Below are 16,820 nucleotides of genomic sequence, written 5' to 3'. Positions count from 1 at the left end.
TCAGTACGAGAGTCAGTCTGACATTCAACCTCTTGGGTTTCAGTCTGCGTACTTGCTGTCACCATGACAGGACGAGATACCACATCAGGAATGGGAACAACCGGAGACTGTGGTTGAGCAACGGGTGGTGGTTTTTGAACCATTGGAACCTTAACAACATCTGATTCTCCGCGCACCTTTCGAACAGCCTGAGAATAAGAAAGTTTCCCCTCAACTCTAACTTTCTGGATTTGGACCGCTTCTTGATATTTAAGACAACCTCTGTATGCAGCAGAGTGAGCTTCACCACAGTTTTTACATTTAAGAGAACTCTCAGTGCATTCCTCATATTTGTGCTTCCCTCCACATTTAGCGCAAACATGATGAGTGCTCCTACACTTAGCAGAGACGTGGCCAAAGGACTGACATTTAAAGCAGCGCAGTGCAGGGGGAACATAGATCCGGATTGGAAATCTCTGGAAGAAAAGGACCACATGATGTGGTAAAGACTGACCAACAAACGTGAGCAAAACAGATTTAGTAGGGATTTTATCAGGTCCACGAGTCAGACGCACCGCAGAGTATAGTAGAGGCAAAACAGGTTTTATTTCTTCCTCAATTTAACTCATCTCAACATCAAGGTCGATACCATAAATAACTCCTCGAGATCTCATTAGTGACTCAGGCTCATGCGGTGTAACATAATGTTCAGCAAGTTCAGTAATTTGCATAAGCTTATGGGCTGCCTCAACGGATTTAGTTGTTACACAAACATCACCCCTGGCCATCCGCTTAACACTATCTATCTCAGTTGTAACCTTAGCCAGAGCTCTAGACAAAGCCTGCTGGGTCATCAGTTGACAAAGGGTTGTAGAATTATCATCATCATCAACATCTGCCTTAATGATGACAGTGGTTGACTTCATCTGAACTGGCTCACCATAAACAAAGGTGAGATCTGACCACGCATGAGAGGTAGTAGGTGGTTGCTTGACAACACAAGCTTTCTTAGAAGAACCATCCGGTATGCGACCGATTCGCTTCCTCCCTGAAGACACCACTTTCAAGCCATCCTCACAGTCCATTCTGTTGTCAGACATTGCCGAGGAAAATCCCCAACAACTGACTGACTAACCCACGAAAAATAATAAAAGTAAAAGTTTCAATACACTCCAACAGATGAGAAAAGCAGAACACAACCAAAACGGAACAACCATAAACAATCAAGTATGCCTTGTTACTATTCAATGTGCTGACAAGCAAAAGACGTCCGCACTCGACGGCAGTCAAGACCCTAAGTCCTGGTGTTTATGTTTTGAAACATCACAACAAAAGGCACCATACGTAAAATACCCGTATTTAACAGCATGATTTTCGATTTCGGCGTGTAGTGTCACAGAATACACAATTCACATGCAATGCACGTGAAAGTTGGGGATCAGATAGTCTCAATGATGGGTATAAAAGGTTGATCGCTGTCTGTCGATTATTCACTGTATTTGGAATATTGTTGACAAACGCAAAATGCCACGTCTAAGTGAAGGCAACCGTCATATCGCCATTGGTTTGCTTGAAGCTGGCCAGTCTCAACGTGCAGTTGCCCGACGCATGAATGTTCACCAAAGCACCATTTCACGGCTCTGGGAGAGATATCGCCGGCAGAATGCGGTAGCAGATGCCCCTCGTAGTGGGCGACCTCGAGCGACCACTGCGGCGCAGGATCGCTACATCCGGGTACATCACCTGCGTCATCGAACAGCTACGGCGACCAGTACTGCTCGACAAATACCCGGATTGAGGAGGCTTTCTGCACAGACCATCAGGAACAGGTTGAGAGAGGCTGGTTTACGTGCCAGAAAACCATATTTTGGCCCTGTGCTTCGACAACAACATCGTCAACGTCGAGTTCAATGGTGCACCAACGTTCAGGCCTGAAACCTACCGAATTGGCGTAGAATCTGGTTCAGTGATGAATCACGATTTCCATTGGAACCACGCGATGAAAGAATGCGGGTGTACAGACGTCGACGTGAACGTTTCGCCGACGCTTGCGTTCCCAGGTGGACAGATTCGGCCTGGGAAGTGTTATGATGTGGGGAGCGATCACCTGCCGTAGGAGAAGTGATTTGGTGATGATCCAGGGCAACCTGACAGCTCAACGGTACTGTGACGAAATCCTACGCCCACACCTCCTTCCAATCACTGATCGCCAGAGGGAGTTGTTTCAACAGGACAATGCCAGGCCCCACAAAGCACACTAAGACTTCCTCCAGAACCACAACATCAATGTGCTCCCCTGGCCCTCAAGATCACCGTACTTAAACCCGATCGAACATCTGTGGGATGCCCTGGACAGACGGGTGCGACGCCGTAACCCTCAGCCACAAACACTTCAGCAACTCGCACAGGCACTACAGGCAGAGTGGGCTGCGATTGGGCAACACGAGATTCTGAGACTTATTCGTTCGATGCCGAGGCGATGCCGTGCAGTTCTGGATGTCCACGGTGGTCACACGAGGTATTGACTTCAGCGCCACCACACGTCTCCATGTGACACTCAAACTGACTTTCCTCGAGTTGGTGCCAAAGACGGATCAGTCTGCATTCCCAGTGTGCAATTTCGCTATATTTCATTTGGGAGAGTATATTTTGATGAAATCCTTTTTAGAATACAGAGTCCTCGAGGGGCGGCGGGGTAGCCTAGTTGATAAAGCGTCCGCTCATCACGCCGAAGACCCGGGTTCGATTCCCCACATGGGCACAATGTGTGAAGCCAATATCTGGTGTCCCCCCGCCGTGATCTTGCTGGAATATTGCTAAAAGAGGTGTAAAATACTCACTCACTCACTCATCACTCACTCACTCACTCACAGAGTCCTCATGATCTGGACATTGTCATTTTCCTAGTATTCCCTTCATAATGGACAAGTGACACAGTTGGAACATGTCATCACTCATCATGCTTTAATTGGGATAAGCTATTTCAGTAGAAAGGATGTTTTACGAGTTTATCCCACATACCTCCCGCTATCTTATTTAACCATAACTCTCACAATTTTGCAAATCATAAAAAAATGATTTGGAAGGGACGCAACTCTTGTCGAAAGGGATTTTACATCCCAAACATGAGATAAACCCTTACGTGTATTGTATAAAATTGTGCTATTTAAATCGGTATATGATTCCTGTTTATTGTTGGCGAGAAGCTACCGATTTTGATTGCCCGACACAGTTAATTACGGTTAATTCGGTTAATTCCCAGTTGTGAGACACATTGATTAATGGGGGGTTGAGTGCACATAGGTGTTGCTTCCACATCCGTTAATTACACTGTAACCCCGCCATCCCCCAAAGAGTGAGTGAGTGAGTATAGATTTACGCCGCTTTTAGCAATAAATCCAGCGGGTACACAAAGAAATTGGCTTCACACATCGAACCCGGGTGTTCGGCGTGACGAGCAAACGCTTTAATCACTAGGCTGGTCCCTCATATATACAGAGAATCTCACCCGAGTTTCTTTTGATATCAAATATATCACCACGAGTTGATAAAGTTACAAAGTTATTTTTACTTTTATCAACGAGTGTTGATATATTTGATATCAGAAGACACGAGGGTGAGATTCTATTTATCATAAAAAATCACTCTTCATTCGTTTTCATTGAAAAAAGTACATCTCTGACCACCGTTCTGCCAGTAGACTTGCAGTGCAGCGATGTCATAGCATTGTGACGTTATCATGCTCATGACGTCATAGCATTGTCAGGGTATTGTACAAAATCTACTCACTCGTTCTCACTAATGAGGTGCAATTGCTGTCCGCCCTGATCAGATAAAATACTTATGAAAGTTGATTAGATACGCTACCATATTTTAACAAGGTACAGAGAAGGCTACTTCTGACATTTCAGGATTCACTCAGAATTCATTTCGTATTTGACAGCAACTCCTCAAACACGTAAAACGATACCTAAGTTACCTGTCCGCCCCTTGGGTTGATAGAGATTTGTTGCAATAAAGAAATGCGAACAATAAGTATTGATTATTGTTACGGTTATATCGATTGGTGAGTGATCCTGCCTTGCTTCCATGTCTGTTATGGTATTCCGCTATGGTGATGAGGATACTCGTTACTGCACCATTGTCCGCTCACACAAGACTTGTCCGCTATGTTGAGGATACCTACGTTAGTGCACCATTTAGCTCAGACACAAGACTTGTCCGCTATGTTGAGGATACCTACGTTACTGCACCATTTAGCTCAGACAAAAGACTTGTCCGCTATGCTGAGGATACCTACGTTACTGCACCATTTAGCTCAGACAAAAGACTTGTCCGCTATGTTACCACGACCATTTAGCTCAGACAAAGACTTGTCCGCTATGTTGATACCTACGTTACTGCACCATTTAGCTCAGACAAAAGACTTGTCCGCTATGTTGAGGATACCTACGTTACTGCACCATTTAGCTCAGACAAAAGACTTGTCCGCTATGCTGAGGATACCGCTGTGTACGTTACTGCACCATTTAGCTCAGACACAAGACTTGTCCGCTATGTTGAGGATACATACGTTACTGCACCACGTTACTGTCCGCTATGCTGAGGATACCTACGTTACTGCTTTAGCTCAGACACAAGACTTGTCCGCTATGTTGAGGATACATACGTTACTGCACCATTTAGCCTTAGAACAAAGAACTTGTCCGCTAAGGATACACGTTACTGCAATTTAGTTGCACATCCTGACCACCCATTGTAAAAAATAAATTGGAAAACGTCAAGAAATGTATGGTGACACAAACAACTTGGTCTATGGCATACCTCTTCATACATCTACTCTTGAAACTAGTCAGTTAGAACCGTATATTATGAGTGATACCTACGTTACTAGGGCTGTATTTGCACGAGACCTTCAACATGAAATTAATAACATATAGCATTATAAAGGATAGTACAGTCATTGGCTTCATACAGATATCGGTGCTTTTAATTTTCACATTTTCACTGTTTGGATCGATTTTTCCAGTTAAAAATACATACGTTACTGAGGTGAGGTGAGGTGAAATTGAGTTTTACGTCGTGCTTGAGAATATTTCGCTCATATGGCGACGTGCATGCATGTGTATGTGTATGTGCGGCTGCTTGTACTAGCCCAGACTTAAGCTGGTTTTATAGTGCTAGCCCACTGAGATACCATGCCGCAGTGAAGCATGAATACCCCACTCAGACACATTATACTGACTCCGAGCTGACCAGTCCTTGTTGTACCGATTAATGCCAAGCGCCAGGCAGGGACCAACAAGTACCATATTTTAACGTCTTTGGGTATGACGCGGTCGGGGATCGAACCCGCGACCTTCCGCTCTCAGGGCGGACGCTCTAACCACTACACTACGGAGGCGGTCACATACGTTACTGATACATACGATACCAAGATATAAGTAACAATGGCTTTAGAGCTTTCCTTTAGAACTTTTCTTGCTTCCAAATTTAAAAGACGCCATTGCTGTTTAGATTGTACTTGTAATAAGACGTAGCATCATGTTTGCACCGCGTTCTTGGTTAGACTCGAATGTTTTGATACCCTTTGATACGTAGGGCTTGTCAGCATTTCAACAGAAACTCCGAGGTAAATATTTGATATGATGGTTATTACATTATGCCTCAGTAAATGCAAAAAAAACATTTACTCCGCTGTGAAGGGTTCATAATTTTCGCCTAGGTCTCTTTACAAGGGGTGATACCTACGTTACAAGTGACGAAGGTATCACCAGTTTCAGTGTCTATTTTAAGGTGTATATAATGCATTACGCTGCTGTTATATGACGTTATATAGCAGATATTGAATTAATCTAGTTCAAATATATAACCTGTGAACAAACACAATAAATATACATGTAAAAACTTGTGTTATAAAAGAATGTATGCATATATCTAACTGTATATCTAGCTAAACATTCAAAAGCAGATCTTCAGCATGATAAATGGTAAACTTTAATTTCAAATGACAATGATGTTACATAGTTGAAAGCTTGATTTCTACAAATTCAAAAGTGGATAATTTGACAAATTCACAGTCACCAGTGTGTTGAGAAGGTCTATGTCGTCTGCTTCTATCTATAAACTCTTTGCATCAGACTTGTGACTTTTGGGTGTGTTATCGTTTACATGATGGCTTTGTATGTAGTTTCAAATTTAACTGAGTTAAGAGTATGGGCTGAAGCTTCAGTTAAAGCATAAATTAGTTTACGACAAGATATGTTTCAGGAGGATGTTTGCTGTTGCTTTTCGTAAACGATACCTACGTTACTCCGGGTGTTGGTTGTGGGTATTATTATTGATACAGTGGTGTGAACTGGTTTAAATGTTTCAGAACCGCCTTAGGTGCCATTTTCCTCGTAGAATTTTGTTAACATACGGTGTTAAAGTAAGCTGATTGTGCGTTATGCCTTCTGTTAAGACGTTTGGAAGTGATACCTACGTCACTATGTCTGAAAGCGTATCCAATGGGGCATGTCCACTTTAATTCATATTTTGTTATCTGAACGAATCTCCTGTCAGGGGCAGGGATTTATTTATGGAAAAAAAAGATTGTTTTTACATTTTCAGACAAACTTACTTCTGTTCCGGATAAAATTCGAGTTTTATTTTTATTCACACTTAACGGCAAGTGAAAAATGATAGTCATTAATAAATGTATGGTCAAGTGACTGATAAGGGTAGTGCCACCACTTAAGTCAGAATGTCTTCTTAAATGCCATTTTCAAAGGCCATGTTACTGTTGAAAATTGATCATTTATTCATGTTGCTAAAAATTGATACTTACGTTACTTTTGGTACAGTCTGTAAAGACCACAATTCCTCAAGTGTAATTGACGATACAGATTTGAGATGTTTCATGTTCAAAAACATGTTGTATTTTGTTTCTGGCAATAAAACATTAATCTGTCGATATGTCTTTAATTTTAATCAGAGACAACACTCTGTGTAAATTGATTGAAATGTCAGGGAAAAGCATATTAAGTCGCTTTAGTGATCTACCAAGATTGATTGATTGGACAATATAACCAATTTTTTCCGTGAGTACATATAAACAGCTTCAACGCCAGTCGGGTTTAAGCGCATAGCAAACATAATATATTTGATGAAGACGCTATTGAAAACCTGTAACGTAGGTATCTGAGAGATTGTTTCACCCACATGGGTCCTTTTATTCACAACATCACAGCATCTTCAACATAGAACTGGTGTGGTGCAAACTTTAGGAAATCATACTTCATATGGCCCTTTATCAGAAAACCAAACCAATTCAAGTCAACTGAAAAGTAATTTTTTCACTTTTTTTAGAATGCGTTTGAGAACGGGTGTACTGTCAAAACGATATCTCCTAGGAGATGTTCTACCGATGTGTCTGCCCCCCTACGTTAGACGAACGTTACTAGAAAAAACAAATGATAAACAGTTTGATGACGGTTTGTGATTAACGTAAACCATATGGGGCAATATGAACGTCGCATTTCTACTACCATTCCACGATTGCATTGTGGGAATGTAAACATTGAGAACTTTACCCTGTCGCTGAAAACTTGTGAATCGAATTGAGACATTTTAAACGTCGGAAAACATAAACGTAATGTTTCCACCAGTGATCTTAGCTGCGTGAAGCAACTGCAAACCAAGAAACGGGATGCAACGGAGTAGTTTACTGTACGAGGCGATGACAACTGACATGCATCGTGACGTCGGTTACATTGTGACGTAATGCAAAAGTGTTCGATTACGAGGGGGCAGACTAGAATGGCGCAGTGACGCCAATACATTGTGACGTAATGCAAAAAGTGCACATTATCGTCTGATAAAGTACTGTCGGCGCCTTTGATCTTTCACCGAAGCATCTTAGAATCACCACTGAACAGTTGTGTACGATTGTTTATTAATAACATTAATCAAATTATGTAAAAGTGGCTTATGACTGTTAACTTCACACACTATGTTTGTTTGTTGTCTAAAGCCGCACTCAGCATATTCCATCTATGTGACGGTGGTCTGTAAACAATCGACTCCGGACCACATTCGTAATCCAGTGATCAACAGCATGAGCATCCATCTACGCTATTGGGATACGATGACACGTGCCAACAAAGTCATCAAGCCTGACCACCCGATGCCGTTAGTCGCCTCTTTCGACAAACATGGGTTGCTGAAGACAAATTCATTTATTAGAAGTTTTGGAATCATCAATATTTGGTCATGATCCATCAGCAAAAAGTACACCATCGTTAAGTGAATTATATCTAAATCAATACAAGAAATAGAATCAACTCTCTTATTTTAGAAAAGACAGTCCCTCTCCCGTCGCGAACCCGTGTCCGCCAACATAACAGAAATTAACAAATCTTTACTGTGGGGAGTTACTTCCCTTTGACTGGACGCTGTACACACGTGCTGTTGTTTGTGTCTATTCAAGAAAATGGCCTCAACCAAGAAAGTTGGAATATTGGTGGAATTTAACTATGAAGATTTGGAGGTATGAAGAGTTGCAGATTCAACTCCAGTAATGGTTCATTTCAGTAATAATTGATGGACAATTGCCCTCCCTAAATTGGCGTCTGCTGCTTGTGTATCATGGTTGTCGTTGTCAAGATTTGGTTTATGACTGAGGTTTATTGCCGTAATAGAAATGTTTGAATTCAGCACGTCCTATTTTCAAACACTACAGGGTTGCCAATGTCAGTTTTTAATGATATGTATCTGTTGGTAACGTACCTGGTACTGCGGAGGACGTGTGGACTGCTTATGTTGCAAATGTACCCTATTTTCGTGATACGGAAGCGCAAACACGAGACAAGTATATTTTACTTGCGCTTTTTTCACTGTCTTTTGGTCATTTTATCAAGAAACGCTTCACTTAGTTTGGAGGTCCGTGTCAGTTAGCTCTCATTATTATAGTGAGTGAGTGAGTGTGTTTAGTTGCGCTCAACAATATTAAAGCTATATGGCGACGGTCTGTAAATAATCGAGTCTGGACCGGACAATCCAGGGAGTGATTACCAGTGTGAGCATCAATCTACGCAATTGGGATACGATGACATGTGTCAACCAAGTCATCGAGCCTGACTCTCGATCACGTAAGTCGCATGTTATGACAAGCATGGTCTACCGAAGATGAATTCTGACCCGGAACTTCATGGGTCTAATATTATGGTCATTAATAGACATTAATGCATGCACATGTGGCTGCTTTTACTGATGGTGGGTATGATGACGATGATGATGATGATGATGATGATGATAAAAATGAAGTGATCGAGGGGCATGTAGTTGTATGATGAAGCTGTTGGTTATATATACTCTGATGATATTTAAAGATAATGTTGATGAAGATGGAAGAATTCATGATGATCCAATTTCAAGATTGTCTTCGATTGTCTTTGAAGCCCAGTCAGCTTCAAAGTGCTAGCCCTCTGAAATATCCACTGTCCACAGTTTGCCATAAACTCCCCTCTAACACACACTTTACTGACTTCTATAGCTGTCCAGTCCGTCCTTTATCATCTTACCCTGAATGCCAGTAAGGGTGACAGCAAGACTTTGAATGTCTGTTCATATGACATGGCCTGGGGATTGAACCACCGAATCACCAAGTGCAGAGACTGTGTGCAATGGACCATAGAGGCATTTTACTGAGTTAATAACTTTAAATTCCGGTACAGTGGCACATGTAAAATCACTTGCCTTGAAAATTTGTCAACTCTACCGGTTGATTGTCTTGTTCATTATTTTAAATAAGCAACATTATTAACATTGGAAAGTCAACTGGACACAGGTACAGCATTTTGCTTGCCGGACAGACTGGGCTGGGACGTCAGGCAATGGGTTATTTCCACCCCTGTTAGTGGGGCAGATGGCTAGCCTAGTGGTTAAGGCTTTTGCTCATCCATGTTCAATTCCGCATAATGCGTTGCGCCCATTTTTGGTGTCCCCGCTGTGATATTGCTGGAATATTGCCTAAAAGAGGCGTAAAAATATACTCACTCAATGAGTTTAGATTGGACCCAGCTTTCGAAAGTTATTGCTAGCTGATTGTGAATCTGCCAGTAAGATATGTTGTTAAAGCTATCCTGACTAGCTAGTTGAAAATCTGAGATAATTTGTTCTTTATTTAATGCAAATGCTTATTATGAAGACAATTATTAAGGTGTTTAAAGTCCGTCTGCAAAAGTTTTGTGATATGTATTACCTCTTGTCACTCACTCAAAAGTGAGGGAGTGAGTGAGTTTTACACCACACTCAGCAATATTCCACCTATATGGCGGTGGTCTGTAAATAATTGAGTCTGGGCCAGACAATCCAGTGATCAACATCATGAGCATCAATCTGCGCTATTGGGAACCGATGACATGTGTCAACCAAGTCAGCGAGCCTGACCACTCGATCCCGTTAGTCGCCTCTTACGACAAGCATGGGTTACTGAAGATCAATATTGTAACCCGGACCTTCACGGGTGCGTTACGCAAAAGAGGTTAGGAACCATTACAATACAAAGGTAACATTTAACTTGATTAGCTAAGGCTAAATAAAAAACAAATGTTGTGGTTCTGATTACACATCTTTAAAATTTAGGGTAGGATTTAAAACAAAAATTATAAGTAAAGTACAAACTAATAACACATTATCAATATGTAATTGTTTATTCAGTCAAGCTTGAGGCCATCATGTCGACTTTCTCGACATCATGTCCGTCGTTGCCGGGAAAATACAGTGGTATCTGAAAGCTACCATTTTATTTTTTTTAATTTTCATTCTTACTGCTTAACAAAAATAGAGTCGGCACTAGAATTCAAGGGTCGGTCGAGTAATCGGAACCACAACATTTTTGTATAGGCATAAGGCTCTACTGGTATGCCGATGTGCAGTTTGATATTGATATTTTGCAGGGCCAGTGAATTGCGATGTGGGCTAGCAACTTTTTAGTTAGCTAGCCCTCCTGGCCAGTGACTTTTCAAAATTAATTCATACACTGATTGGACCAGCCTTCTTTATATAATAAGCTTCATAAATATATCAGTAATAAGTGGTTGCAAATTCAATCAAATTTTCATGATTATGACAGGATGGTAAAATAAACATTCAAGCCTATGAATAGCATTATTATTTGTTCGAATGAAATGTCTGCACATCATTTCTGGAGATGAAGCAATGATAACTATATGTGCAAATGGTCAGACCTTCTAGAAAGAGTCAAACGGAGCTTTCAAGGGAAGTTGCCACTCAGAAATGTCAGTTTTCTTCCATCATTTAATGAAAGACAATACTTGCATTGTGGAAAGTGGGGTGATGAAGTGCATGAAGCCCTAGTGTCTGTGATCGATGTTACAGTTTTTACTTCCTGCTCAACAGCAAACTGCCAGAAGATTTGACTCACTACAAATGTTATGATGTGTTTCAATGGCAATGTTTTAGCTGTGGTACCCTCTGCTGCGACTGAGAGAAGCCGGGTACACTGTGATTACAATATCTGGGGAGAAAGGAAAGAAGTACACCAGCAAACATGGCTACCCATGTGTATCGGATGAAGCCATTGAGAACGTTTCAGTTGAGGTAAGTGCGTTTTGTAATAAGGGACCATTCATAATTTATGACTAGAGGGGGTGATGATGATTTTTATGGAGAAGCATGTAAAATGTGAATGACAACCCCTAAAATTTATGTGGAAGGTAAGCATGTCATGTACAAAATCAATGATCTCCCAACACCCTTCCCACAATTTATAACCATAATTTTTTAATATCTCCATGTACAAAATTGCTGACCTCTCCCCCTAATACATGCATACAATTTTGATGACCCCCCCACACCTCCCCTCGACAAAATGGCACCCCCACCCCCACAAAAAATAATTAAATCATCGTCACCACCCTTGCCATAAATTTTGAATGGTCCCTAAATATCTTTTGCGTTATTAAACCCGCCCCAAATGTATTGTGTATTATTAAGCGCTGTTGGATGTTCAGGTTGATGCTTTTAAGATTACTTCCTTATTGCATTCCTTGTTACTCTCTCTTTCAGACGCTCTAGTGACAGAAATGTCTCTTGTAAAGTGCCAAAAGGCACTTGCAATAATGTTTATGCATAGCTTTTGGAATTATATTGTGCCAACATGAATAAAATTTGTATCCTTCTTTTCTGATTATACATGAATATAATTTGGATTGTTTATGCCTCATTATATACACTGAAATAAGTAACATCCTGTTTCCAGGAATATTTAATGATTTATGCTGGTTTTATCTAAGTTTATATATGTCTTGATAATTTTGGAGAAGACTTTTGTTTTTATTGTGAATGATTCATAGTGTGTATTTGACCAGTTTCATGGACACATGACAAGTAAATCTGCATTAAAGGTTCGAGGAAAGATTTGTTATATGAACACCTAAAACATCTTTGAGGTGTACCTGTGAGGGGACATAGGGTCCATCCCCAATGTCTGTCTCCATCCCCAATGTCTGTCTCCATCCCCAACAATGTCTGTGTCTTCATCCCCAACAATGTCTGTCTCCAACCACAACAATGTCTGTCTCCATCCCCAACAATGTCTGTCTCCATCCCAAACAATGTCTGTCTCCATCCCAAACAATGTCTGTCTCCATCCACAATGTCTGTCTCCATCCCAAACAATGTCTGTCTCCATCCCGAACAATGTCTGTCTCCATCCCCAACAATGTCTGTCTCCATCCCCAACAATGTCTGTCTCCATCCCCAACAATGTCTGTCTCCATCCCCAACAATGTCTGTCTCTTCATCCCCAACAATGTCTGTCTCCATCCCCAACAATGTCTGTCTCCATCCCCAACAATGTCTGTCTCCATCCCCAACAATGTCTGTCTCCATCCCCAACAATGTCTGTCTCCATCCCAAACAATGTCTGTCTTCATCCCCAACAATGTCTGTGTCTTCATCCCCAACAATGTCTGTCTCCATCCCCAACAATGTCTGTCTCCATCCCCAACAATGTCTGTCTTCATCCCCAACAATGTCTGTGTCTTCATCCCCAACAATGTCTGTGTCTTCATCCCCAACAATGTCTGTGTCTCCATCCCCAACAATGTCTGTCTCCATCCCCAACAATGTCTGTCTCCATCCCCAACAATGTCTGTCTCCATCCCCAAACAATGTCTGTCTCCATCCCCAACAATGTCTGTGTCTTCATCCCCAACAATGTCTCCATCCCAAACAATGTCTGTGTCTTCATCCCCAACAATGTCTGTCTCCATCCCCAACAATGTCTGTGTCTTCATCCCCAACAATGTCTGTCTCCATCCCCAACAATGTCTGTGTCTCCATCCCCAACAATGTCTGTCTCCATCCCCAACAATGTCTGTCTCCATCCCCAACAATGTCTGTCTCCATCCCCAACAATGTCTGTGTCTTCATCCCCAACAATGTCTGTCTCCATCCCCAACAATGTCTGTCTCCATCCCCAACAATGTCTGTCTTCATCCCCAACAATGTCTGTCTTCATCCCCAACAATGTCTGTGTCTTCATCCCCAACAATGTCTGTCTCCATCCCCAACAATGTCTGTCTCCATCCCCAACAATGTCTGTCTCCATCCCCAACAATGTCTGTCTCCATCCCCAACAATGTCTGTCTCCATCCCCAACAATGTCTGTCTCCATCCCCAACAATGTGTGTCTCCCATCCCCAACAATGTGTGTCTCCATCACCAACAACGTCTGTCTCCATCCCCAACAATGTTCTGTCTCCATCCCCAACAATGTGTCTCCATCCCCAACAATGTGTGTCTCTCCATCCCCAACAATGTCTGTCTCCATCCCCAACAATGTGTGTCTCCATCCCCAACAATGTCTGTCTCCATCACCAACAATGTCTGTCTCCATCCCCAACAATGTCTGTCTCCATCACCAACAATGTCTGTCTCTCATCACCAACAATGTGTGTCTCCATCCCCAACAATGTCTGTCTTCATCCCCAACAATGTCTGTCTTCATCCCTCAACAATGTCTGTCTCCATCCCCAACAATGTCTGTCTCTTCATCCCTCAACAATGTCTGTCTCCATCCCCAACAATGTGTGTGTCCCATCCCCAACAATGTCTGTCTCTCCCATCCCCAACAATGTCTGTCTCTTCATCCCTAACAATGTCTGTCTCCCATCCCTCAACAATGTCTGTCTCCATCCCTAACAATGTCTGTTCTCCATCCCTAACAATGTGTGTGTCTTTATCCCTAACAATGTCTGTCTCTTCATCACCAACAATGTCTGTCTTCATCCCCAACAATGTGTGTGTCTCTCCATCCCTAACAATGTCTGTCTCCTCATCACCAACAATGTCTGTCTCCTATCCCTAACAATGTCTGTCTCTTATCCCAAACAATGTCTGTCTCCATCATCTCAACAATGTCTGTGTCTCCATCCCCAACAATGTCTGTCTCTTCATCCCAACAATGTCTGTCTTCATCCCTAACAATGTGTGTCTCCATCCCCAACAATGTCTGTCTCCCATCCTAAACAATGCCTGTCTCCATCCCAACAATGTCTGTCTCCATCCCTAACAATGTCTGTGTCTTCATCCCCAACAATGTCTGTGTCTTCATCCCTAACAATGTGTGTGTCCTATCCCCAACAATGTCTGTGTTCCCATCCCCTAACAATGTCTGTGTCCATCCCTAACAATGTCTGTCTCTCATCACCAACAATGCCTGTCTCCATCCCCAACAATGTCTGTCTCTCCATCCCCAACAATGTCTGTGTTCTTCATCCCCAACAATGTCTGTGTCTTTCATCCCTAACAATGTCTGTCTCCATCCCCAACAATGTCTGTGTCTCCATCCCCAACAATGTCTGTGTCTCTCATCCCTAACAATGTCTGTCTCCATCCCTCCAAACAATGTCTGTGTCCATCCCTAACAATGTCTGTCTCTTCATCCCCAACAATGTCTGTCTCCATCCCCAACAATGTCTGTGTCTCCATCCCCAACAATGTCTGTGTCTTCATCCCTAACAATGTCTGTCTCCATCACTAACAATGTCTGTCTCTCCATCCCCAACAATGTCTGTGTCTTTCATCCCCAACAATGTCTGTGTCTCTCATCCCCAACAATGTCTGTCTCTCCATCCCTAACAATGTCTGTGTCTCATCATCCTCAACAATGTCTGTGTCTCATCCCCAACAATGTCTGTGTCTTCATCCCCAACAATGTCTGTCTCCATCCCCAACAATGTCTGTCTCTCCATCCCTAACAATGTCTGTGTCTTCATCCCCAACAATGTCTGTGTTCTCATCCCTAACAATGTCTGTCTCCATCCCCAACAATGTCTGTGTCTCTCATCCCTAACAATGTCTGTGTCTTCATCCCCTAACAATGTCTGTCTCCATCCCCAACAATGTCTGTGTCTCCATCCCAACAATGTCTGTCTCCCATCCCCAACAATGTCTGTCTCCATCCCTAACAATGTCTGTCTCCCCATCCCCAACAATGTCTGTCTCCCCATCCCCAACAATGTCTGTCTCCATCCACAACAATGTCTGTGTCTCCTCATCCCAACAATGTCTGTCTCCATCCCCAACAATGTCTGTCTCTATCCCAATGTTTGTCTCTATCCCCAACAATGTCTGTTTCCATCCCCAATGTCTGTCCCCATCCCCAACAATGTCTGTCTCTATCCCCAATGTCTGTCTCCATCCCCAATGTCTGTCTCCATCCCCAAATGTCTGTCTCTGTTCCCAACAATGTCTGTCCCTTAATTCCAATGTCTGTCTCCATCCCCAATGTCTGTCCCCATCCCCAATGTCTGTCTCTATCCCCAACAATGTCTGTCCCATCCCTAACAATGTCTGTCTCCATCCCCAACAATGTCTGTCTCCATCCCCAACAATGTCTGTCTCTATCCCCAATGTCTGTCTCCCCATCCCTAACAATGTCTGTCCCATCCTCCCAATGTCTGTCTCCATTCCCAACAATGTCTGTCCCCACAACAATGTCTGTCTCCCATCCCTAATGTCTGTCCCCATCCCTCCCAATGTCTGTCTCTATCCCCAACAATGTCTGTCCCTCACTCCTAACAATGTCTGTCTCCATTCCCAACAATGTCTGTCTCCCATCCCCAACAATGTCTGTCTCTATCCCCAATGTCTGTCTCCATCCCCAATGTCTGTCCCTACTCCCAATGTCTGTCTCCATCCCCAACAATGTCTGTCCCTATCCCCCAATGTCTGTCTCCCATCCCCAATGTCTGTCCCTACTCCCAATGTCTGTCTCTATCCCCAACAATGTCTGTCCCTATCCCAATGTCTGTCTCCCATTCCTCAACAATGTCTGTCTCCATCCCCAACAATGTCTGTCTCTATCCCCAACAATGTCTGTCTCTATCCCCAACAATGTCTGTCTCTATCCCCAATGTCTGTCTCCATCCCCAACAATGTCTGTCTCTATCCCCAATGTCTGTCTCCATCCCCAATGTCTGTCTCCATCCCCAATGTCTGTCTCCATCCCCAATGTCTGTCCCCATCCCCAATGTCTGTCTCCATCCCCAAATGTCTATCTCCATCCACAATGTATGTCTCCATCCCCAATGTCTGTCTCCATCCCCAATGTCTGTCCCCATCCCCATCCCCAATGTTCTGTCCCCATCCCCAATGTCTATCTCCATCCACAATGTCTGTCTCCATTACCAATGTCTGTCCCCATCCACAATGTCTGTTCCCATCCCAAGAATGTTTTTTTCTGCACACCCAATGTCTGTCTCCATCCCTAATGTATATCCCTAATCCCCAGTGTCTGTAGCCATACCCAACATATGTCCTACCCCCAA

At 42.8% G+C, this 16,820-nt stretch overlaps 1 protein-coding gene across 1 annotated transcript in view; it reads left to right on the top strand.

The window, feature by feature from the left end:
* The first annotated feature begins 8,395 nt into the window (after positions 1–8,395).
* Positions 8,396–16,820, top strand: part of LOC124268461 (putative cysteine protease YraA) — a 74,847-nt gene continuing 66,422 nt past the window's right edge. Inside the window, exons 1-2 of the mRNA XM_046703441.1 lie at positions 8,396–8,509; positions 11,446–11,583. Coding sequence (XP_046559397.1) covers positions 8,453–8,509; positions 11,446–11,583 — 195 coding nt within the window. The 5' untranslated portion in view covers positions 8,396–8,452. The remainder of the gene's footprint in view (positions 8,510–11,445; positions 11,584–16,820) is intronic.

This window comes from Haliotis rubra, unplaced genomic scaffold (assembly GCF_003918875.1).
Source record: "Haliotis rubra isolate DU_JTF1 unplaced genomic scaffold, ASM391887v1 Scf101, whole genome shotgun sequence".
NCBI classification, from domain to species: Eukaryota; Metazoa; Mollusca; class Gastropoda; order Lepetellida; family Haliotidae; genus Haliotis; species Haliotis rubra.
This window is presented reverse-complemented; position numbering and strand designations above follow the sequence as displayed.